At 32.4% G+C, this 19,049-nt stretch overlaps 1 protein-coding gene across 1 annotated transcript; it reads right to left on the bottom strand.

Moving 5' to 3' along the window:
- Positions 1 to 286: 286 nt before the first annotated feature.
- Positions 287 to 14,595, bottom strand: LOC141459437 (eukaryotic translation initiation factor 3 subunit J-like). Its single transcript, XM_074138529.1, has 7 exons — positions 14,345 to 14,595; positions 14,040 to 14,128; positions 11,455 to 11,571; positions 10,933 to 11,068; positions 9,137 to 9,286; positions 8,257 to 8,393; positions 287 to 7,466 (listed from the first exon to the last, which is right to left on the bottom strand). Exons 1-7 carry the CDS (start codon positions 14,355 to 14,357, stop codon positions 7,416 to 7,418), a joined length of 693 nt encoding a protein of 230 aa, XP_073994630.1. The 5' UTR covers positions 14,358 to 14,595; the 3' UTR covers positions 287 to 7,415.
- Positions 14,596 to 19,049: the final 4,454 nt, after the last annotated feature.

Raw genomic sequence — 19,049 nt, 5'->3', positions numbered from 1 at the left:
GAGAAAAAAGAACCGCGAGGTTTATCTACGAAGCAAACAGGGCTGGAGGACAGCATCAGACTTGATTTAACAGGGAAGGAACTGGAATGAAACCACCGGAAGAAACCCACGGGGGTTAAGGAATAATGGAAGAAAATGGTTTCAAGGAATTCTATATCGTGAGGTAGATTAGGTATTTATTTGATTATGAAGAAGACTCCAATCATCCAATTCTTAGCAGAAACGTTCTCTTGCAGTTTCTGATATACAAAATTTTTGTTTGAAAAAATTTAAATAAAGTGGTGCATTAAATTTGAGCAACAGTGCATTTATTACTCAAAACATTGTAAAATAAAAATTATAAATACATTCATTTATATTATATTTTTAAATCTATATTGTTTTATTTACAATTATGGTTCTATTTACAATTCCTTCTTTTTTTTTTTTTTTTTTTTTGTTATAAACCACTTAATATCTTAAGAAAATTATATATATATATAAATTAAAATTAAACCAATATCAAGTTAATCGCAGATAAAAAGGGGCACACTGGTGAAATACAGTTCAAGGATTCCCAACATTTCGGCCAAATTTGTACTTATTTTCTGCTAGTTTGAGGTACAAATTTGTTTTTTTTTCCTCTATGAAATCCGTTTCTTTGAGACAAAGCACGTTTGAATACTACTTGTGTAAAAATGTAGATTATCTCAACTGTGAAAGAAATCTCTAAGCTTTTTTTTTCCTATTTTCCTCAAAATCCGTTTTCGGATTGTATGATTTAACTAATGGAATTTTATGTTTTTCGCGACTTTCATCAAAACAATAAAGCCTACCACCATTTTTTTTGTTTTGTTTTTGTTTAAACTTCGTACGCTGTTTAACGAACCTAAGTCACCTGTCGTTTTTGTTAAAAACGTATTCCATGCAAACTGATTTTGGTAGATTCTCGGGAAACTGCCACATTAAGATTGCGTCTAAGAGCTCCACCTAAGTACTGTTTACTGTACTGGCTGTCTGTGTAAGTAATATTAAAATGGCATTGAACATATGGTTCGATCTGTAATGTTGGACAATCACGAGTTCGAATCCACCTGCAGGCTCTTAGATTTTCCCTTCCTAAGAGCTTCTTACAGCTCACTGTCCGGTGATTGACAGTGATGTCTGTAAACGAAAGAACACTGTCTGGAGGCCGGCAGTGCACTGAAAAAAGCTCGAGGCGCCAATCTCAGATGTTGACGCGCCTTAAATACAAAACAAATAGTATTAATGATTTCATCCGTCATATCGTGTTTGTACTTGCTTCATTCTAACAGGATTTTTTTTTTAAATTTTACTTGTACTCTAAATCAGATATCTTGATGGCAAAGTGAAAGACGCCTAATAAATGAAGCCAATTTATCCGAACAAACCTGGATGAACCTTTCTCGAAAGGGAAATCAAACATGCACGGTTGATGAAATCATTTCGATACTGATAAAACAGCATTATTGTTTTTTTATTAAGGAAATAATCGGTTAACCGAAGGTAAAATTTTACAGAACAGATTTTTTTTTCATTTTCTGGAAATGGATCCCATTTTTTTTTCTCAGAATTAGGAAACTGACTAGCCACAAATGTAAACCTTTTAATTTTTAGATATTAAACTCTAATTTAATTATTATAGCACTTGAAAAATCGTTTTTCTACAATAGATGAAGGGTTTGGGATCACATTCAAACGATTTACCAAGACCTACATCCAATAAAACAGATTCAGATTATAAAAAAGAAATCAACGATCAAGGTTCTCAGGAAATATTTCGAATATTATTTCAATTGAATGGCCCGAGAGTTAACAGAAGATACAATATCCAGTCCATAAACTTCAAATCTTAACTTTCTACTAAAATTTGAATCATCCAAATAAACTAATAAATGTATAAAATGAGTTTATGAAGGTAGTTAAAGGCAATATACTAGGAAGCTTAAGTTTAAAAACTTCTAAGATTGCTTCGAAACACATTAACAACGGTTTCCAAAAATCTTCATACGATTGAAACATTGCTATTTTAGATCTGTTGTGAGACTGATTAGAAGCTATAGCTTAAATGATAGTCCAAACTGTGAACAATGTTTCTGAAACATGTTGCGCATTTGTTGAATGTTGTTTCCGGTGAGTTGTAGAAAAAAAAGTAATATTTCTCGTTTCCTGCCAAAAGAGCGAATCAAAAAAACAAATGAACATTTTTATAAACATGATTCTCTTTGAAAGAGACATACCAAGAAAAGTTGCTGAAAAAATATAGGGCCAAGAGCATACATCAACTCATCGCAAATGTTCTTTCCACATATTGTGAAATAATCATGCAATTCTTTCTAAAGCATCCTTCTTTCGTAACAATTCAAAAACATGTGTGGAATGGACATTTACGACCAGTTTTAAAATTGATTCCACATATTGTTTTGAGCAAACTTTCTTGCTCAGACTCTTGTTGAGGTGAACTGTGAAACCGTTTTTACATACTTTCATTTCTTTCTCATGTTTCCCACTTCAGACGAAAAACATTACTTTTTGAAGTACAACTGTAAAAGTTTCGCAACAAACCAGAAACTCACTCAACACATGCGCAACTGGCATCAACATTTTCCAGAAACATTGCAGAGACAATGATGCAAATCTAGACTAGACTCTACACAGCCGGCTTCTTGGACGCAATTAAGTCCATGTCCAACTTATAATGCCCTCAAAACTAGCAGAACTTCCAAACAGGCCCTTATATATAAGCAAATGTTTTATTTACTTTTATCTGTTTATTTTGAACTCCGTTTTGTTGGTTTTAGGTCTTCAAAGATTAGTAATATATGATGCAAAACATTTTCTGCAGGGATTTGTCCAGCAGTGGCTCTGTTGAAATTTTATAGACAGTTGGTTTACATCGGTGACTTGATTTTTTGTTTGCCAAATTCAACGTATTGGCATTAGCGCCGGCCTTCGGACAACATTATTTCGTTATAGACAACTCTGTTGATCACGGACGGTGATCTATTGACAACTAATGACCACGGAAACAAAATGCTTTTTCCACGTATATTTTATTAAAAACTAAATTTCGAGCATATAACATTTAAATACTAATTAAAGACTAAAAAATGATACTTCAGCACACCACACCCGTTTCTGGACGATGGATTTCAACATTTTCTGTAAGTAACCCTTTCTTGTTCCTAAAGTTAAATTTACGTGTTAACACAACCACATCTCATTCAGAGTCACACTGAACAAGCCACAGTTCCGTGCTGAAACATTTATACAATTAAACGATATTTCAGTTCTAGACCTATAAATCAACAAAACATTCTCAGTACTTCAACCAACACAAACAAATAAAAAAAAACAAAAAAAAACACAAAAAAAACAAATTGCCCAGAAAATTTTGCATATTATATTTCTCAATAACAATCGTTAAATTTTTTAATTACTATAAGATTATTACTATTTTGTAAAATTTTATTAATATTCCAAGTGTGTTTGTGTGTGTGTGTGTGTGTGTAACTTCATTTTCTTTTTATAAATCGTTTCAAAAAATGTTTAGTTTTTTCTTCTTCAAATAATGGCACAGCCGTATATAGTTATTACCTACAAAAATATAATCTATACAAATGGCAGGGCCTTAATTTAACAGCCTTTGGCCTTTATTACTCAAAATTTTATTTTAATATATTTTCTTTCAGATAAGTTTTGCTTTAATTTTATTTTTGCTTGAATAAATAAAAAGGGTTATGTTACATGAATATGTTATAGTCTTTAATAAGCGATGACGCTTAATTACTGCAGCTGCTTAATTACTAGAGGGTATAATTCGAAACTATTCGAGTAATTTACATTATAAATTGGTTTCCATTATTCGTTTAATGCGAATAATTTCTTCTAACCAACTTACTGCCTCATCCTAAACAATTTCAGCCACGATTTTCTTTACAATCGTCACTTCTTACAATCAATTTATTTAAGAATGAGTCAACAAGCATGTTCCAAGTAAAAATGACTACCGAGACAGAAAATATTTTAAACTGAGTAAAATGAGTTAATAGAAAAGCAGCTTCAAAAAAGATTAATATTAGAAGAAAATATTTTAAAATAATTCAAATTAATGTTATTACATTGGGTTAAAAGAAAGTTTAATTTGGTTGAACAAGCATTTAACAATTTATTCATAGGTAAAGAGTAACTTACAATATAGAATGAAATTGTATTTATTATTGGTGGTTATTCGAATAAATACGGATAATCTACATCACTGTCTTTAATCTGCACTTGAAGTGTAACATGAAAGTAAAATGTACGGTTTTAACCACCTGTAAAATCTATTACTGTCGATTTGTTGCAAAAATTCCGAATTTGAAAGAATACTAGTTGATCACAAGTTTTCTTTTAAGTTTTTTGTCATTGAAGAGTTTTCAGTTACCACCAAATTTCAATTGTATCTGTACTCAATACACGAATCTATCACATTGGTTAACAACTTTGTTTAGAGCACACTGATTTTAGTGGGAGTACTGGGGAATATTGACGTCACGCTTTCTTACAATATCATTTTATTCAAATAAAGTTAAATAATACTGAAGTCAACTATTTTTTAAAAGCAACTTCGAAAATTAAATAAAAAGCTAATCACGTAAACTGCAGTAAGAGAAAGTAGTGTGTCCAACATCAAATTTTCACTTCCTCTTTTTTCGAGAAAAAAAAAAAATTAAATAAAATACCTACTCGAACAATTCTTACAATTTTATTCACAATACTTTCATACAGTTCTAATTAAAAAAATTTGTGTCGGACAATAATTTTTTAAAGTGATTTAGGAAGAGAGGCGAGTTTTAGCATCTACATACGTGCCCTAATTCAGTGAATTACACCTGGATAGTATTTCCAAGCAGATTTAGAATCTCAATAAACTCGAAGAGAAGCGGCTTGCCTGAAGTTTTACAACCTCCCAAAGTTCAGGGAAACCTCACAAAAACTCAAGTCGCAACTAATCAGGATTTGGAATGACCTGAGCGAGAACATATCCTCCCATTTGAAAATATGCAGTTGCAAGCAATTAGATAATTTGAAAATGTGGTTAGGCCCGCTGTGCTAGGTAGAACTTTGACTTTATCCGTCAAGCAACTTTGACTTGTAGAGCAACTCATACTTGCAAGCATTCGAAATTCCGCAGCCAGTCGGAAGTAGCGGCTGGATGAGGACAGAATATTTGTCCGCTCTCAAGCTACAGTTCTAAAAGATTAGACAAAAAGAAAAGTAACACGCTCTCATTATAGCCATACGGGTCGTCGTGAACGAGGTAGCTGATCGCCAGGTAAAGGAATGAGCTGAAAAAACTCAGTCTACCAATGTTATCCCAACAACCACAGCAGAGCCTGCGCCAGAATGAAATGTAAGAGCTTGACAGGGCAGTGAAAAAGAAGATAACGAAAAGTAGGTAAACTCAGTTGAAGGAACTCTTGCAATCTACTCAGGAGGGGCAGAGTGACCTGCTTTAGCATTTACTTTATTATTATTATTATTTTTTGTTTAGGCACGCCAACATCTGAGGTCACCTAGGATTTTTTCACGGACCATCTTAATACGAGTTTTGCTTTTGAGGAAACAAGAAACCACATTTATACAGACATGGTTCTAAGCCCATTAGAGCTAATATTGGCACTTAGGCGTCAAATGACGAAAATGCCACATTTTTGGCCGTATTTAAAGAAAAAGGGAATTCAAATGTTTTTCCAAACATGCCGAGTTTAATAAAATCATTTGATTAAAAATTGGTGATTCTTAATTTTGCTTTTTTTGTTTAAATAAAAGCTGAAATAAGTTCTTTGTAAAGGAGGACTGAACGCAGAGCTCAAATTCTAAACAGAATAATTGTATACGCTTCTCCAGGTTCATTTACATTGAGTTTTCTGTTCACTACGGAATAATGAAGCAATGAATGTCTAGAGTCTGGTTGTGACATTCTTGTCATTTTAGTTACATTTATTTCTTGTGTAGGCACAGGGGACCTACTTATATACTAAGAGCTACTTCTCATCCCTAGGGAGGGACTGTATGCACATAGATAAGATTATCTAACCTGGACTACAGGAAAGAACATTTCCTCAGAAAGGAAGAAAACCCCAGAACAGCTGAATTAAGTTTAATTACTACCGAGTAAACTGGTTTTTTTTAGACGTAATAAATAATATAAATTATTTTTGTTAGCTGTACATTGTCCTACAATGACACTTACAGCTGATGCTACGGTAATTTCCGTGATTCTTTTTTTTCGGTAATTTGATATCATATTGACTAACTGATAAATTATATCTCCAGATGATAATGGATAATGAAACAAGTTGTGACATTTGTGAGGTCTCTTCTAAAATTTAAGGAAGCAATCACAGTGAGCGCTTATTTTTAAGGCATTGCTCCAGATTCACTGATGAATGAAATCGGTTTAAGGTAATGATTTTATTGGGTGAAGAGATGTTAAAACAGTTAAATTGCGTGACAAAAATTGTTTAGAACGATTTTGTCAGCAAGGAATAACATCCAACGAATTGACGAACTGATTCAGGAGAATCGGCGCATTACTCCACAAAAAATTGCTTCCAAATTAGGAACTTCAAAAAATGTGTGGGTCACATGATCGGGTGATGCTATAGTACAAGAAATAAGAGAATTTTTTCGTTCATGAAGAAGTCGAGCTTTATTTTGTGGCTTCACACTAGCTCTAGCACTTTCCAGGGCAGAATGTTTTCTATAGTTTTCGGACTTTAAACGTGTCAGTGGGTGATTATCACAGACATGCATGAAGATTGATGCCCAGGAAAGCGGTTCAATGAAAGTACAAAACAAAGCCTCTGGTTTCAGCGATCAAGGAAAATCTAAGTTGATGTTTTCCAATACTAGTGAATCTAACTGAATTCAAAATTTGGCCAATACAAAAGTATTTTCTTAAAAACAATTAAAAAAAAAAAACACGTGAATTTTAGTCACCTCTAATCAGTAATTTTTAAAAGTTTGAGGGCTTCACAATAATAAATAAATTAATTTAAAAAAAAAAATTATCTCAAAATAACAAAAGATTAAAAATATTAAATTAAAAAACGCTATTTTTTATTTATTTTCATATGCAATTATGTAAAGGAAGACTTGTTCTCATTTTTGATTTATAGAGGACAAAACATAAATTTAAAATTATTCGTTTTATAGGGTCACTTAATCTGAATCATATAAAGCGTAACGTCATTTAAGGACACACTTGGATCATCAGATGATTCAATATTTAAATGGTAATAAGAACCCAAAATTAACAGCACAGTCGGATACAACAGTAGTAATAACACCAGAAAACGTTGAATTGTCCATTTTGTTATTATCCATAATAATACAATAATTGTAAGTAGTATCAAAAACTTGCCCAGCTAAATAAAGTCATCAAAATCTTCTGTATATGCGGAATATTCGCTATAATCCTGAAAGCACAAAACAAGAGGAATAAAAAAAAGACAAATTTAAAAGAAAATTATAGCATAAACTCCCAGAAAGGGGTAACAAAAATGACCCTTTTTTTAAGTTAAAGAAATTCCATAGACTTGTTATCCACTCTTATGCCTCATGCGTACCAATCGTTTTTTCATTAAGTTATTCCAAAGTAAGCTTCTAGTTTACGATTTTATTACCTTACGAAATAAGGGATCCTCAATTAAAAAAAGAGTAGGGTTGAACTCAGAAATCTGAGTGATTGAGATCACTTCAATATGAATTTTAAAAAACTTCTACGCAAACGCTGATTTTTAATAAATCGAGGAGAGGGAGAAGGTACTTTTTCACTAATGTTCAGGGCAGCTAAGGTCCAATTAAAAAAATTGGAAAAGGCAGGGAGAGAGAGTGAGAGAGAAAACCTCAAAAGTTATCTTCATCCAGGACATCTATTTTATATTAGAACTTCACGTATTTCATTGGTAGGGTTTTCTCGCATCTTGGAAATTTCGTAAAATTTAACGAAAAAATAAGAGAAGATTCAAGGTTTTAAAATTAATCCTATCGGTTTTTGGTTTCGCTAGTCTGGAATATGTCACTGTTTCCTGAACAGGCTATTTATTCTCAATTAAAATGATTTTTGAATGCAAATCCATGGAATGATAGCAGCGATAGATCCAATAGCTAGCAGAAATATCTTAATCGCTAGGTCACTTATCTTTATATCTCCCAATAAGTGACCAGTAAATTGAAAGTAAATTGGTTTAAACAGATGTTACTTACATTATCTCCTTCCATTTTTAGTTTAGCTTTACCTTTGCCTTTGGATTTTTTACTCTTTTCACCTTTTTCCAATTTACTCTTTTCAATATGTAAATTTCCCAACCATGTGTAGATCTTCTTAATATCCGCCGAAGATACTAAAAAAAAATAAGTATATAACATGCTATACTGATATACCATTACAGGTTTTAATTAGGGATACCAGCTCCTCCTAAATGTGATGTATTTAATGGTGGAGCTCCTTGTTGACAGAGTTTTCACCAACACATTTTTTGTAAGGGATGCGGTTAATAAATTAATCCCTTATTTTTTCTAACTGGGCTTAAACATTCAACTAGGGATGGAGCGCGGAAGCTCAACTTTAAACATTTTTCTAACAAATAAAAAGTACACGTAAGACTTGAAGTGGTGATCTCCCATTTCTTAGTCCGCATTTACAACTACTAAAGCAAAACCGCCCCTTTACGGTGGTGGTACCTGGAGATAATTTCAAATTTGAGGAGTTTCCTGTGTTTTTTAAAAATATATTCTGTTCACATATTCTCACGCAATATTTTTTTCATTCATTATTATTATTAAACTGCGTTTTCTGGGCTTTTTAAGGCTTTCTGTTGTACAGTATACATACAAGTAACTCTTTCGGTCAAAATTAATGAAAATTAACTGTCCTATCGTCGGGGAGGTGATTTATAATTAAATGGTCGTGGTTCATCTTCCCTTTGGCAAGGGATCCTTCCCTTTTTTAAAGTAAGGATACTTAAAGAGTGAGGATAATTTTACTTTTTAGAGTAAGGATGATGAATGGTTCTGTGTCGCTCAGTGGCTCTACCCAAGATGCAAAATAACTCTACAATATTTATTACTAAATTAGAAAACTTACGATGGATGCAAAGACTATGTACGAGTTCCTCAGTGAAATTAACAAAATGCGTATTCTTGATACCATCAGATAATATTCTGAGAATATCTTCACGGAACTTATCGTAATCTTCTTTTGATTCCATTGAAACAATATTGCTACCGATTACACCTGTAAAATAATCATAAGTAAGACAAGTACATGTATAATGAAACTTTGAAAATACAATTAAAATAATCCGGTCAAACATAACTTTCTCATAAGGCAATTCTTATAAAAAGAATTCTAACACTGCTTTTGATTATGTCTTTAACATTACAAAAGGGCACCACTATAGCTAGGTCCACAAAGTTTAAGATGTTTTGTAGCGCAGGTTTCGATTCCCGGTCTAGGTCTTAGATATCATTTAACAGTTAATATAAACAATTTATAGTAAAATATCTTCGCTAATCGCTTCCGTCTATGACTTAACATAAAATTATGCATAAAGCCCGTCTGTATAAATGACATTAGTGTAAGATAACAACTTTATTATTAAAGGTTCAGTTTCTTAAATCTTCACAATCGCTATAATTAGATCTAAATTCCTTATTACGTCTTTCAAAAAAACACACATGTCTAAATACTTTAATGCACACTACCTTCTGGGTCCCTCAACCTTCTAAACGGCTAACTCGATCAACTAGCGCACCCACATTACTTTTACTTTAATATTAACTAATTTCTTTTAATAATCTATGCAATTCAAGCGAATAATATTAGCAATTTTTATTAAATTAGCAAAATGAACTGATATGTTTAATTCAATGTTGCAAAATAATAAGAATGCATTAAGGCAGTATCTTTCCAGAGTGACGAGAGTTTTTTAAAAGTTTAATAATACTTGATCAAATGGAAATAAAGGAAAGAAAGTTTCATTGATTTTATCCGTCATAGCATGCAATTTTTTTTTTTTAAATTTATTTCTGGTTGGTTTTAGACTTTCAAGTATCATCAGCTGTTGAATTATCAATTTGGTGTACAGAATTTGACTTCAACTATGTTCAGTCGCACTACACTTCCTGACTAGTGTAGTGCGAGACGGAAACATAAGTGAAATAGAAATCTACCTCTATTTATGGATGAAAATCCGAAACCAGTCAGGGATACAATAAACATGCGTGCCTCGACGTTCGCCTAGAATTGAGGCCTATGTTTTTCTTTTTACTTGCACGACAACTAAGGCTATCCATTCATATTAAATTGTTACCCAACCTCTTAACCTAAATATTTTTAGACGCTCAACAAATGATGGCGTAAAGAGGAAAGGTGTAGCACAACTTTTCACACAACGTCACCCCAATTTTGTCAGAGCAAATAATGAATTAGAGAAGTTAAAAATGTTTTTTGACCCAAGAGGTCATTGGTATCAAATTAGCACTTTCTGTGCGTCAGAAGGAATAGAACGGTAATATAACATAGGAATTTCCTGCAATAAATATCACCTTATTTTGATAGGTTTTAGGAAGCAGGAGTTAAAAGTTTAAACAGTCGCCTTAGGAATAGTAATAGGAAATCATACATTAGCAGATGATGGACTAGAAATTAATCTCATTTGGATGCAGCTTTAATTTAATCCAAGTCAAGTGAACGACCTAACTGCCTTTATCAATGACCGTAATGTTTTTTAACCATTTACTCCTGCTCATTTTCCTATTCTTTTCCTATACCCAAACTGACTCAACTAAACACAGATCCTTTAAATCGCTCGTATCGGATACCTCTACTCAAAATTTTAAATTTAGAAAGTATATTTTAGTCTTAGAAGTGAAACTCACCAAACACTTCTTTAGCAAGAGTAAGATCAGCTTCTTCCTGTAATTTTTGCCGTTTAAGTTTATCAGCTACTTTCTCTTCCGGTGTCATAGGTTTGACCTCCTCCTTTAATCTGGCTAACTGCTCAGCTTTCTTTTTCTACAAATAAAAAAATTCGGCTTGAATAAATAGAACAGACTTACAATCTCACCATTTGTTTAGTTTGCAAGGCAGGAAAACAGATTAGAAAGAAAGTCGGTTGCATTGTGATATCTTCTGGAAAATTATTTGGGAAGATAACTGTCTTTAATTAGGTTTCTGAAAATTTTCAACGCCTCGTAGCTTTGAAGATAAAGTGGCATCGCTTGTTAAGATTTTTATCATTGTGAAAAGTGCAAAACGAATACAGTGAAATGTTACATACTAATTTTGTTCCAAAATTTAAAGAATATTAATAGGACGTTAAAGCATGCAGTGTGTATGTCATGGTTTCATTGACATCACGTTCCCATGTACATTCTGAGGTTTCCTTAAACAATACTTACTTCTCTTTCTTCGAATTTTTCTCCAATTTTTTTATTTTTCTTAGCAGGTTGCGGAGGAGGTGGTGCTGCCGACTTGGGTTCTTGCTCTTCTTCGTCCGTATCCTGATCCCAACTATCCTGTAAATACAAGCGTAAACCCATGTAAGCAGAAATATTGGATAAACAGCAGGTTATTATTTATTTAATTTATCCCTAGTATGTTTATTGATTCCCTGATTGGACTTTTATCTATGATCAGAGGTAGATTATTAGTCAGTTTGATATTGAGATTTCGACTTCACTCACGTTACCGTCTCGCACTACACTTGCTGACTTTTTCGAGAGCGTGATACGACGGATAAAATCAAAGATATTATCCACTACTGCGGACCTAACAACTTTTTCAATACTTCATGTTCGGTGGGATGAGCACCCGAACCATTTTTATCACAGAACTGAGTGACAGCCAATTCACCCAGAATTTCTATAAGTAGTTGACTTCAATCAATTTTCATCAAATATGGAAATTTAGCCGTATATTTGGTTTTCATTAAGACAAAATCAGAAGGGTATATTGTAGTTTGAATTACGCGGCGAGTGGTGTATTTTGTTTACATTGCTAAGATGCCAAAGCTCGGAACCTTACGAATAACCTTGCACATCCATTTGTTAGTATTTTTTTTCGTATCCGATCACGCGGAGTTTTTTTTTCTTTGGCCAATTTACATCTCGAAAGGTTCGTACAACAACTTGGGCCACAAGCATTTCTATTTTAAACTTCTTTGAACTAGGAGGGCTTAGACCTCATGTTTGGTTTATCACTTTTATTTGAAACTGTCCGCAGGAAGGTTCATTTGAGGTTTAAGACAGTTTGCACGAAATGCACTATACTAGTGGTCGGCAAACTTCTTAGTCAACCAAGCCAAATATTAACAGTACAACGATTTAAATTTCTTTAAAGGCAAATTTTTTTTAACTTGATTAGAATATTGCAAAGCTGGCCTTTATTATAAACGTCCTCAATCTGATTGAGGTACATTTGCTAAGGTTCACCTCTTCCAACACTCACCGAAAACTAACAGGGGGTACCCTACGGTTCCTACAAAGCTATAATTTAATCTTTTTATGGAGTAAAGCAATATATGATTTGAATAATTTTAGAGATTTTCCTTTCCTAATTGCAGTTTCAAATTTTCAATTCGGGTTACGTAATGAGCAGTCAGGCAAATGGGTTGAGGAAAACAATTTACTGAATTAAACAAAAGCGAAATTAGAAAACATTTCACAAGAATGGGCTTTTTTTTCCTTACTAAACTAACTTCTTACATTAATACTAGTTAAGAGGAAGTATTGCGATCGAGGTATTCGTTATGGGGTTCGTCAAGTCCAAAAAAGTAGTTTTTACGAATTGATTTATATGTGTGTGGGACCAGTGTAACTCAATAACGAAAAATCGCTTAAAATATTCTGGCTATAACGAGAACGAAAGCACTAAGAAGCATCGATAAGTTCATTAAAGAGAATAAAATAAAAATATTTATTCACAAGGCGGAGACTTCAAAAGTTTCACCATTAATTTCTAACAAACTCACTCTCATCACTAAATACACACGCTTTTAACACTTAACTTAGTCACATCAATTAACCCTGCATTACTTCTAGGAATGAATGAATATGCATGCAGCGCTTGTGTCCGTGTACCCCACACCGCAGATATTTTAAGTTATCCGCGCTGGCAACAAGTTTATAGATAACGAGAAAAGGGACTCCAGTTCGAACGTTCTCGGTTATAGTGCCTTGTACGAGCTCGCCCAAGTTTACAATATTACCTCCATTTTGGCTGTACATTGTTAATATTTTTATTTATTGTACGCTTAAGCTTAACGATCTCAAACGTTATACTTGTTTATGTAATACAAAGGTGAGTGTTTTTTGATGGATACCTATATTTCACCACAATCCTTACACCTTATCACGGAGAAGAAAGAGGTAGAAAAGGCTACAGAGTAACTATTCATTTGAAATGAATAAACGAAAAAGATAAAGATGGTTTGTTTTCCGCAAATATGTTGCCAATTTTGGCAATACAGGCCAACATTAGCTATGAATACCGAGAAGTTGATTTCTTTTCTGCCTCCAAAAACAGAAAATAATAAATGAGCAAACAGGACCAAGATTAAAATAGATAAATACTCAAAGGTAATTAATATTTATTTAAGAGTTTAATTACTCTTTTAATCTCTTAGAAAACGTATAACATTTTTAAATCAACGGTGGAAAGCTTTGTTTGTTCACGGAAATCTTGCCTTTTGATTTAATAAAGAAGTTTCTGCAGTATCACAGTTTTTTTAAATTGTGACTTAAAATTACTTAATATATTATAGGGCTGACACCAATTCACTATCAAACTCCAAATTAGAAGTAACAGAGCTTTAAATTCCGTAGACGTTATTTAGTTATATCCAGCATTATTTTTTAAGTATTGTAGTAAAAGAAAGTTGTGGTGGAATAATGTTAAAAATACAGCTTTCTACATATGATATTTGAGCCCCCCAAAATAAATTTGTTAACACTTTCACTTCAAGTCAATTCCATATTGTACTTACCATAACATCCTCTTCCACATCTTCTCCTTCCCATTTTGTATTTTTGGCGGCCGGTATAGCCTTAATATTTACTTCAGATATTTCTGAATCTTATAAAAAAAAAACTAATTAGTGGATTTGAAATTTAATTTTGTGAAGTGGAAGATCTTACTGAACATAATTGAGAAATAAAATACAAAAAGGTAAAGAAAACAATTATTTTTACCAAAAGCTGCTCACTGTTATTAAATTCTTAAATAATATATTTAAATAAAGGTTTTTGAATTAAAGAAATTGGTCTAGTAATTGAAATGTAACCTACTTACCCCAAGTATCCATTTCTTGGCCAATCACTTTTTTTAACGACAATTTGCAAACTGGTTTTGATAATAACTTTTGTGTGCCTTTTTATAGGCACTAATTAAAATTTTTATGTTTAATCTAAACTAATCTATAGCGCATTTGGTATAAACCAACCAAAAAATTAAAAAATGAAGTTAGGAGATTCACTAGGGGTTAGTACAGAGACAACCTTGCAGATGCCCGTTGCAACAATGTGACTAGAAATGACATGCGAGACAATTCAGTGTAGCCATTGTAGTAACTGATTTGGAAATATTAAAATGAAAAAACTAATAACTTTTTTACATAACAACATTTAGAAAATCTAATCTAGAACTTAATTGTATTAAAAAAAATATTCGAATTTATTTCAACGAGATTCGAGTACTTTTTTTAAAATTACTATTATAAAAATAGGTGACAGTGTGGGGGATGTTTCGTACATGATTAGGCTTTCGACTGACAAATATGGTTCAAATGTTTATCCAAAATATTTTTATTGCAGTTAACTCTAAAAAGGTGGGTCTCCTCACATGCAGGTCAGACTTAGCTTGCAAACCGCTTACAATCACATACTAATATTTGATAATATAAATTTCACTTAATTGATGATATAATACAGAATTCTTCAGTCACTTCAGTTTCATGCTAATAAACTTCGTGTTTCTTTTTTTCATGTATGTATCATGGACTTCCCTTTGATTTGAACAAAAAAGTTTCAGAACTGTTCATTCAGCCGTTTTTTATTTTCTTTAAGACGTCTATAACGATTTTCTATCAACTTTTCGTTCAACCTACATAACTTGTAGTTTTATCACTGTTATTTCTGTAAAAATTATCCTAGCGAAAGTCGTCGTTGCGGATAAGAGGAGGAAAAATGTTAGGCACTCCTCTAGAGTTAATTTAATGGTATTCGATTCTAACAAATAGATAATATTATTAACAAGAAATAAATTTATCCTAAAGAATTTTCAACCATTTATAGATTTAGTCAAAGATTTTGTGAAGTACCAATGGGTTGCAGTGGGCGAAAAATTACCCAAAAATAAATTCGCCCCTTCAAAAAAATGTTTAGACCACTTTCAATTGTATAGTTTTTAAAACTCACATTCTCCTTCTAGCTAATATTTTATTTTAACCTTTTTATCAGCTTTGATAGTTTTTTTTAAATTAATTAATTCAAAGCAGAACTAATCGATACTTATACAAGAGATAACCTACATTGAATCCAGTATTCTTGATAAAATTTAATTCCTGTGGTGCGGTTCAGCATTGACCAGTAAGTCAAATGGATTGGCGTAAATGTGAAGTTTTGGAAGCAAGGCGTAAATTATCGAATATTATAATGTTATCTTTTCGTATTGGTTTAACCGAAGAGGAATTAATTAAATTAAATACAGTCAGGACATTAATTAAAATGAAATGTGTCAAGGATATTAATTATTTGAGAACAGTGTTAACTATAAGTGTGTTGAGTTTGATTACATTGATGTTATTTAGTACAACGACTGTAATCATAGCCCACAATCAGAAATATGCGTCTTGTGTCAATCATACTCCGCCGCCGGTAAGTGTATTTTTATTCATTTAAGGATTCTCTATGAAAAAAATTTGTAACAATTGCTGGTAATGTTTTGCTTTATAATATGATTATTGCCCGAATATTTTTCATTCTAATACCGATCCTTAGCCTTTTTACTTTCTCGCCAAACGTCCTGTTAGAAGACGTAATGCAAGTCAAAACCTTTCACAAGATAGTGGATTGAACCTGCAGGTATCCTAATCTACCACACCAACTCCACATAAACTCGCAGAGTTTGTAGTGATGATTTATCGGCAAAGTGGAAATATAATTTTTTAGTCCATTTTACACTCTGATATACATATATGTATGTTCAAAGAATAGTTATATTAAAAACAGCTTGTCTACATTCTATGAACATAAATAATAAATATTTAATTTTGATAATAAATAATTCAGACACAACTTAGCAGTTTGCGGGATACAAAGTAGACTATGTTCAGTAGCAGGCGCCACGATTACGGAGCGGTTAGAGGCAAGACCCGCAAAGCCAAAAGCAATGGGGTTCAATTTCTGGTATAGGGCCTTAAATTTAAATTTAATAGTAAAGTATATTTGGAAATCGCATCCGTCCACTCCTTATTTGGTAGTTTGTCGTAAAGCTCGCATGAAGAAATAGGTTCGTGAAATCATCGCACCGAAAATGAGGAAAGAAGCCTACTCCTGCCAAGATTAAAAAAGTTCGGTGCGAGTGGTGTGAATTTTACAGATAAGATTTCTTTGGTTTTAGTTGGAAATGCGAAAGTTATCTTTTTGTTCTTTAAATATCAAACTGCACAGATATAAATTGACCACTAATTTTTGATTTGTTAATAATTACAGATCAGCCAAGCCACCTGATATTCAGCTGAAACTGTGATGACAGCGAGACGAGCGAAGGAGTTCAGCAACAGTATGTACCCGAGTGTTAAGAGTACAGCAGCTATACACCATGGGGTAAGTAGTTGACATTTAATACTATACGTGGATTCAATTCCAAAATTGGGTGCAATGACAGGACAACAGGGTGCTTCCGAGAGGGTTTATCCAGACATTTTGCCCAGTTTCATTTTATGTGTTCTACATCTAACACTGAAACATTACAGTTCTTTGCCTTTTTTTTTTTTTTTACTGCAAGCTCATCAAAAAAAGTTTTAAAATGTTTACATAAGTATACAAAGTGACGAAAGTTTTAGAAGAAATTTAATAATGCGTTGTCATTTTTTATTTAATATGTTCTTCAAATGAGATGATCGATGTTCTCTTGTACCTGGCTTGCTGAAGGTGATTACGCTGTTTTTATAGTTTTCTAGTTTAAGCGCCACCACACTATATCCCGCACATTTTCATTGCGTTAACGAGCTGACAAAAAAGATAACCAAATTCTAGTTACATAAGTGAAATTTTTCTTGCCGATAGACGATACCAGCGCGATATTTTAATAGTGGGCATCAAAGTGGCCTTCAAATTTTATTGAATAAAACACTGAAAATCACTCGGTTAAAGACCAGAGGTGACTTTAAACCAATGCCTCTGGCTTCCCATTCCATTACATTTGGCTAATGCTATTATGATCTCGAGTGACAAACTCAAATTTTGCTTTTTTCACCCAGAAACTTTTCACTAATTTTCAAAAAGTAATACAATCTGAACTGCCAAAAGATAATTCCGAATACAAACATAGTTGCCTTTATAAAATTATCCAGTACTTGCGGGTTTTGAATCCAATAAAATGGTTTTTAAAATTTACTGTATGTTGCAGCTTGAACTGATCAATCTGCAGATAATTGATCGAACTCAAACATCAGATAATTTAAGAAAGAAAAATTATTAATTTTCTACAAGCGTTTTCCGAATGAATCTTTTCCTAGTTTAAGGAAAAGTTGCTGCTAACTCTTAATGGAAACACTTATGTTTGGTGTGCAGTTTTTTTTGGTTTGATGAAGTTAAACAAGTCATTCACAAAACCGTATGATGGATAAAAAATCTTGATACCATTTTGCGAATAAAACTCAACAAAAATTAATCCAGGTACTGACAAGTTGCTTTCTAAAATTCAAGCCAACCATTCTCACTGTGGAATAATTAGTGAATTTAACTTGATACTAAAAACAAAATTATCGCAACTTTTTATATGATTTCTATAACATTTCAACTGTTTCTGTGTGATATTATACGGCAATGTTTTTTAAGAATACATGCTTAATACATAAGCTGAATAAATTTCCTAGAATCTCACACCCTTGTACATAACTTTATTTTAAAGAAGCACAAATATACATATGTACTTTTTTCGCCCTCCACATATTTACTTAATTTTTCCAGGATTCTTCATTTTGTTTGTAATATTTAATCATTAATATTTTAAAAACTGAATTTTGTGTCCTTATATTTAACGGGACTTTACTTCTTTTTTTAAAAAATATATATATTCAAGAAAAGGTAGTTTCTAAAGGTTAATTTCGATGAGTTGTTTAGGTGTCGAGGGTAGTGAACATAGGCAATCCAGCAAAAGCAGTATCTGAAAGTAGGGATTTGTTTGTTACATGTCAAAAAAGTATAAACGAAATTAAAAGAATTGTATAATGGCAACTAAATTACAATAACTATAAGGACAACTTTTCAATAGCTTCCAATATCTGCGATATTACGGACTCGCAGTGTTAAAATCTATCACTAAAGTAATTAATCTCTTGAAATCCAACCTTGGGTTCAACAAAGGGGCTTATCTTTTTCAAACAGGCAAATGTATCTGCCGCAAGCTTTACACTATTTCTGAAATGTTTCTGGAAAAATTGTTTAATGTATCCCTTCAAGTATTTCTGAACACTGTGTGGTGACATTGTTAATTTATTAATTATATTGCACTTTGATTTCAGAATAAGGAATTAATAGAACGAGTGATTATTTGAAGATATCTTCAAAGAATCGATCAAACTGGCTGATGTTAATTTTGAATTTATCGTATTGAGGCAAAGTGGCCACGCATGTATTTATTGAATCATTTATTGCTTGCATCAAAATGAAATCAGTTCAATATTATATCAAATACTGTTTATAAGATTATTAGAGCAGAATGTATGATGTACATTATGTATGTAGACGTACTGTGTATTAAATATAGTATA

Source organism: Rhodnius prolixus, unplaced genomic scaffold (genome assembly GCF_049639745.1).
Source record: "Rhodnius prolixus isolate KJV_2025 unplaced genomic scaffold, Rpr scaffold_11, whole genome shotgun sequence".
NCBI lineage: Eukaryota > Metazoa > Arthropoda > Insecta > Hemiptera > Reduviidae > Rhodnius > Rhodnius prolixus.
This window is presented reverse-complemented; position numbering and strand designations above follow the sequence as displayed.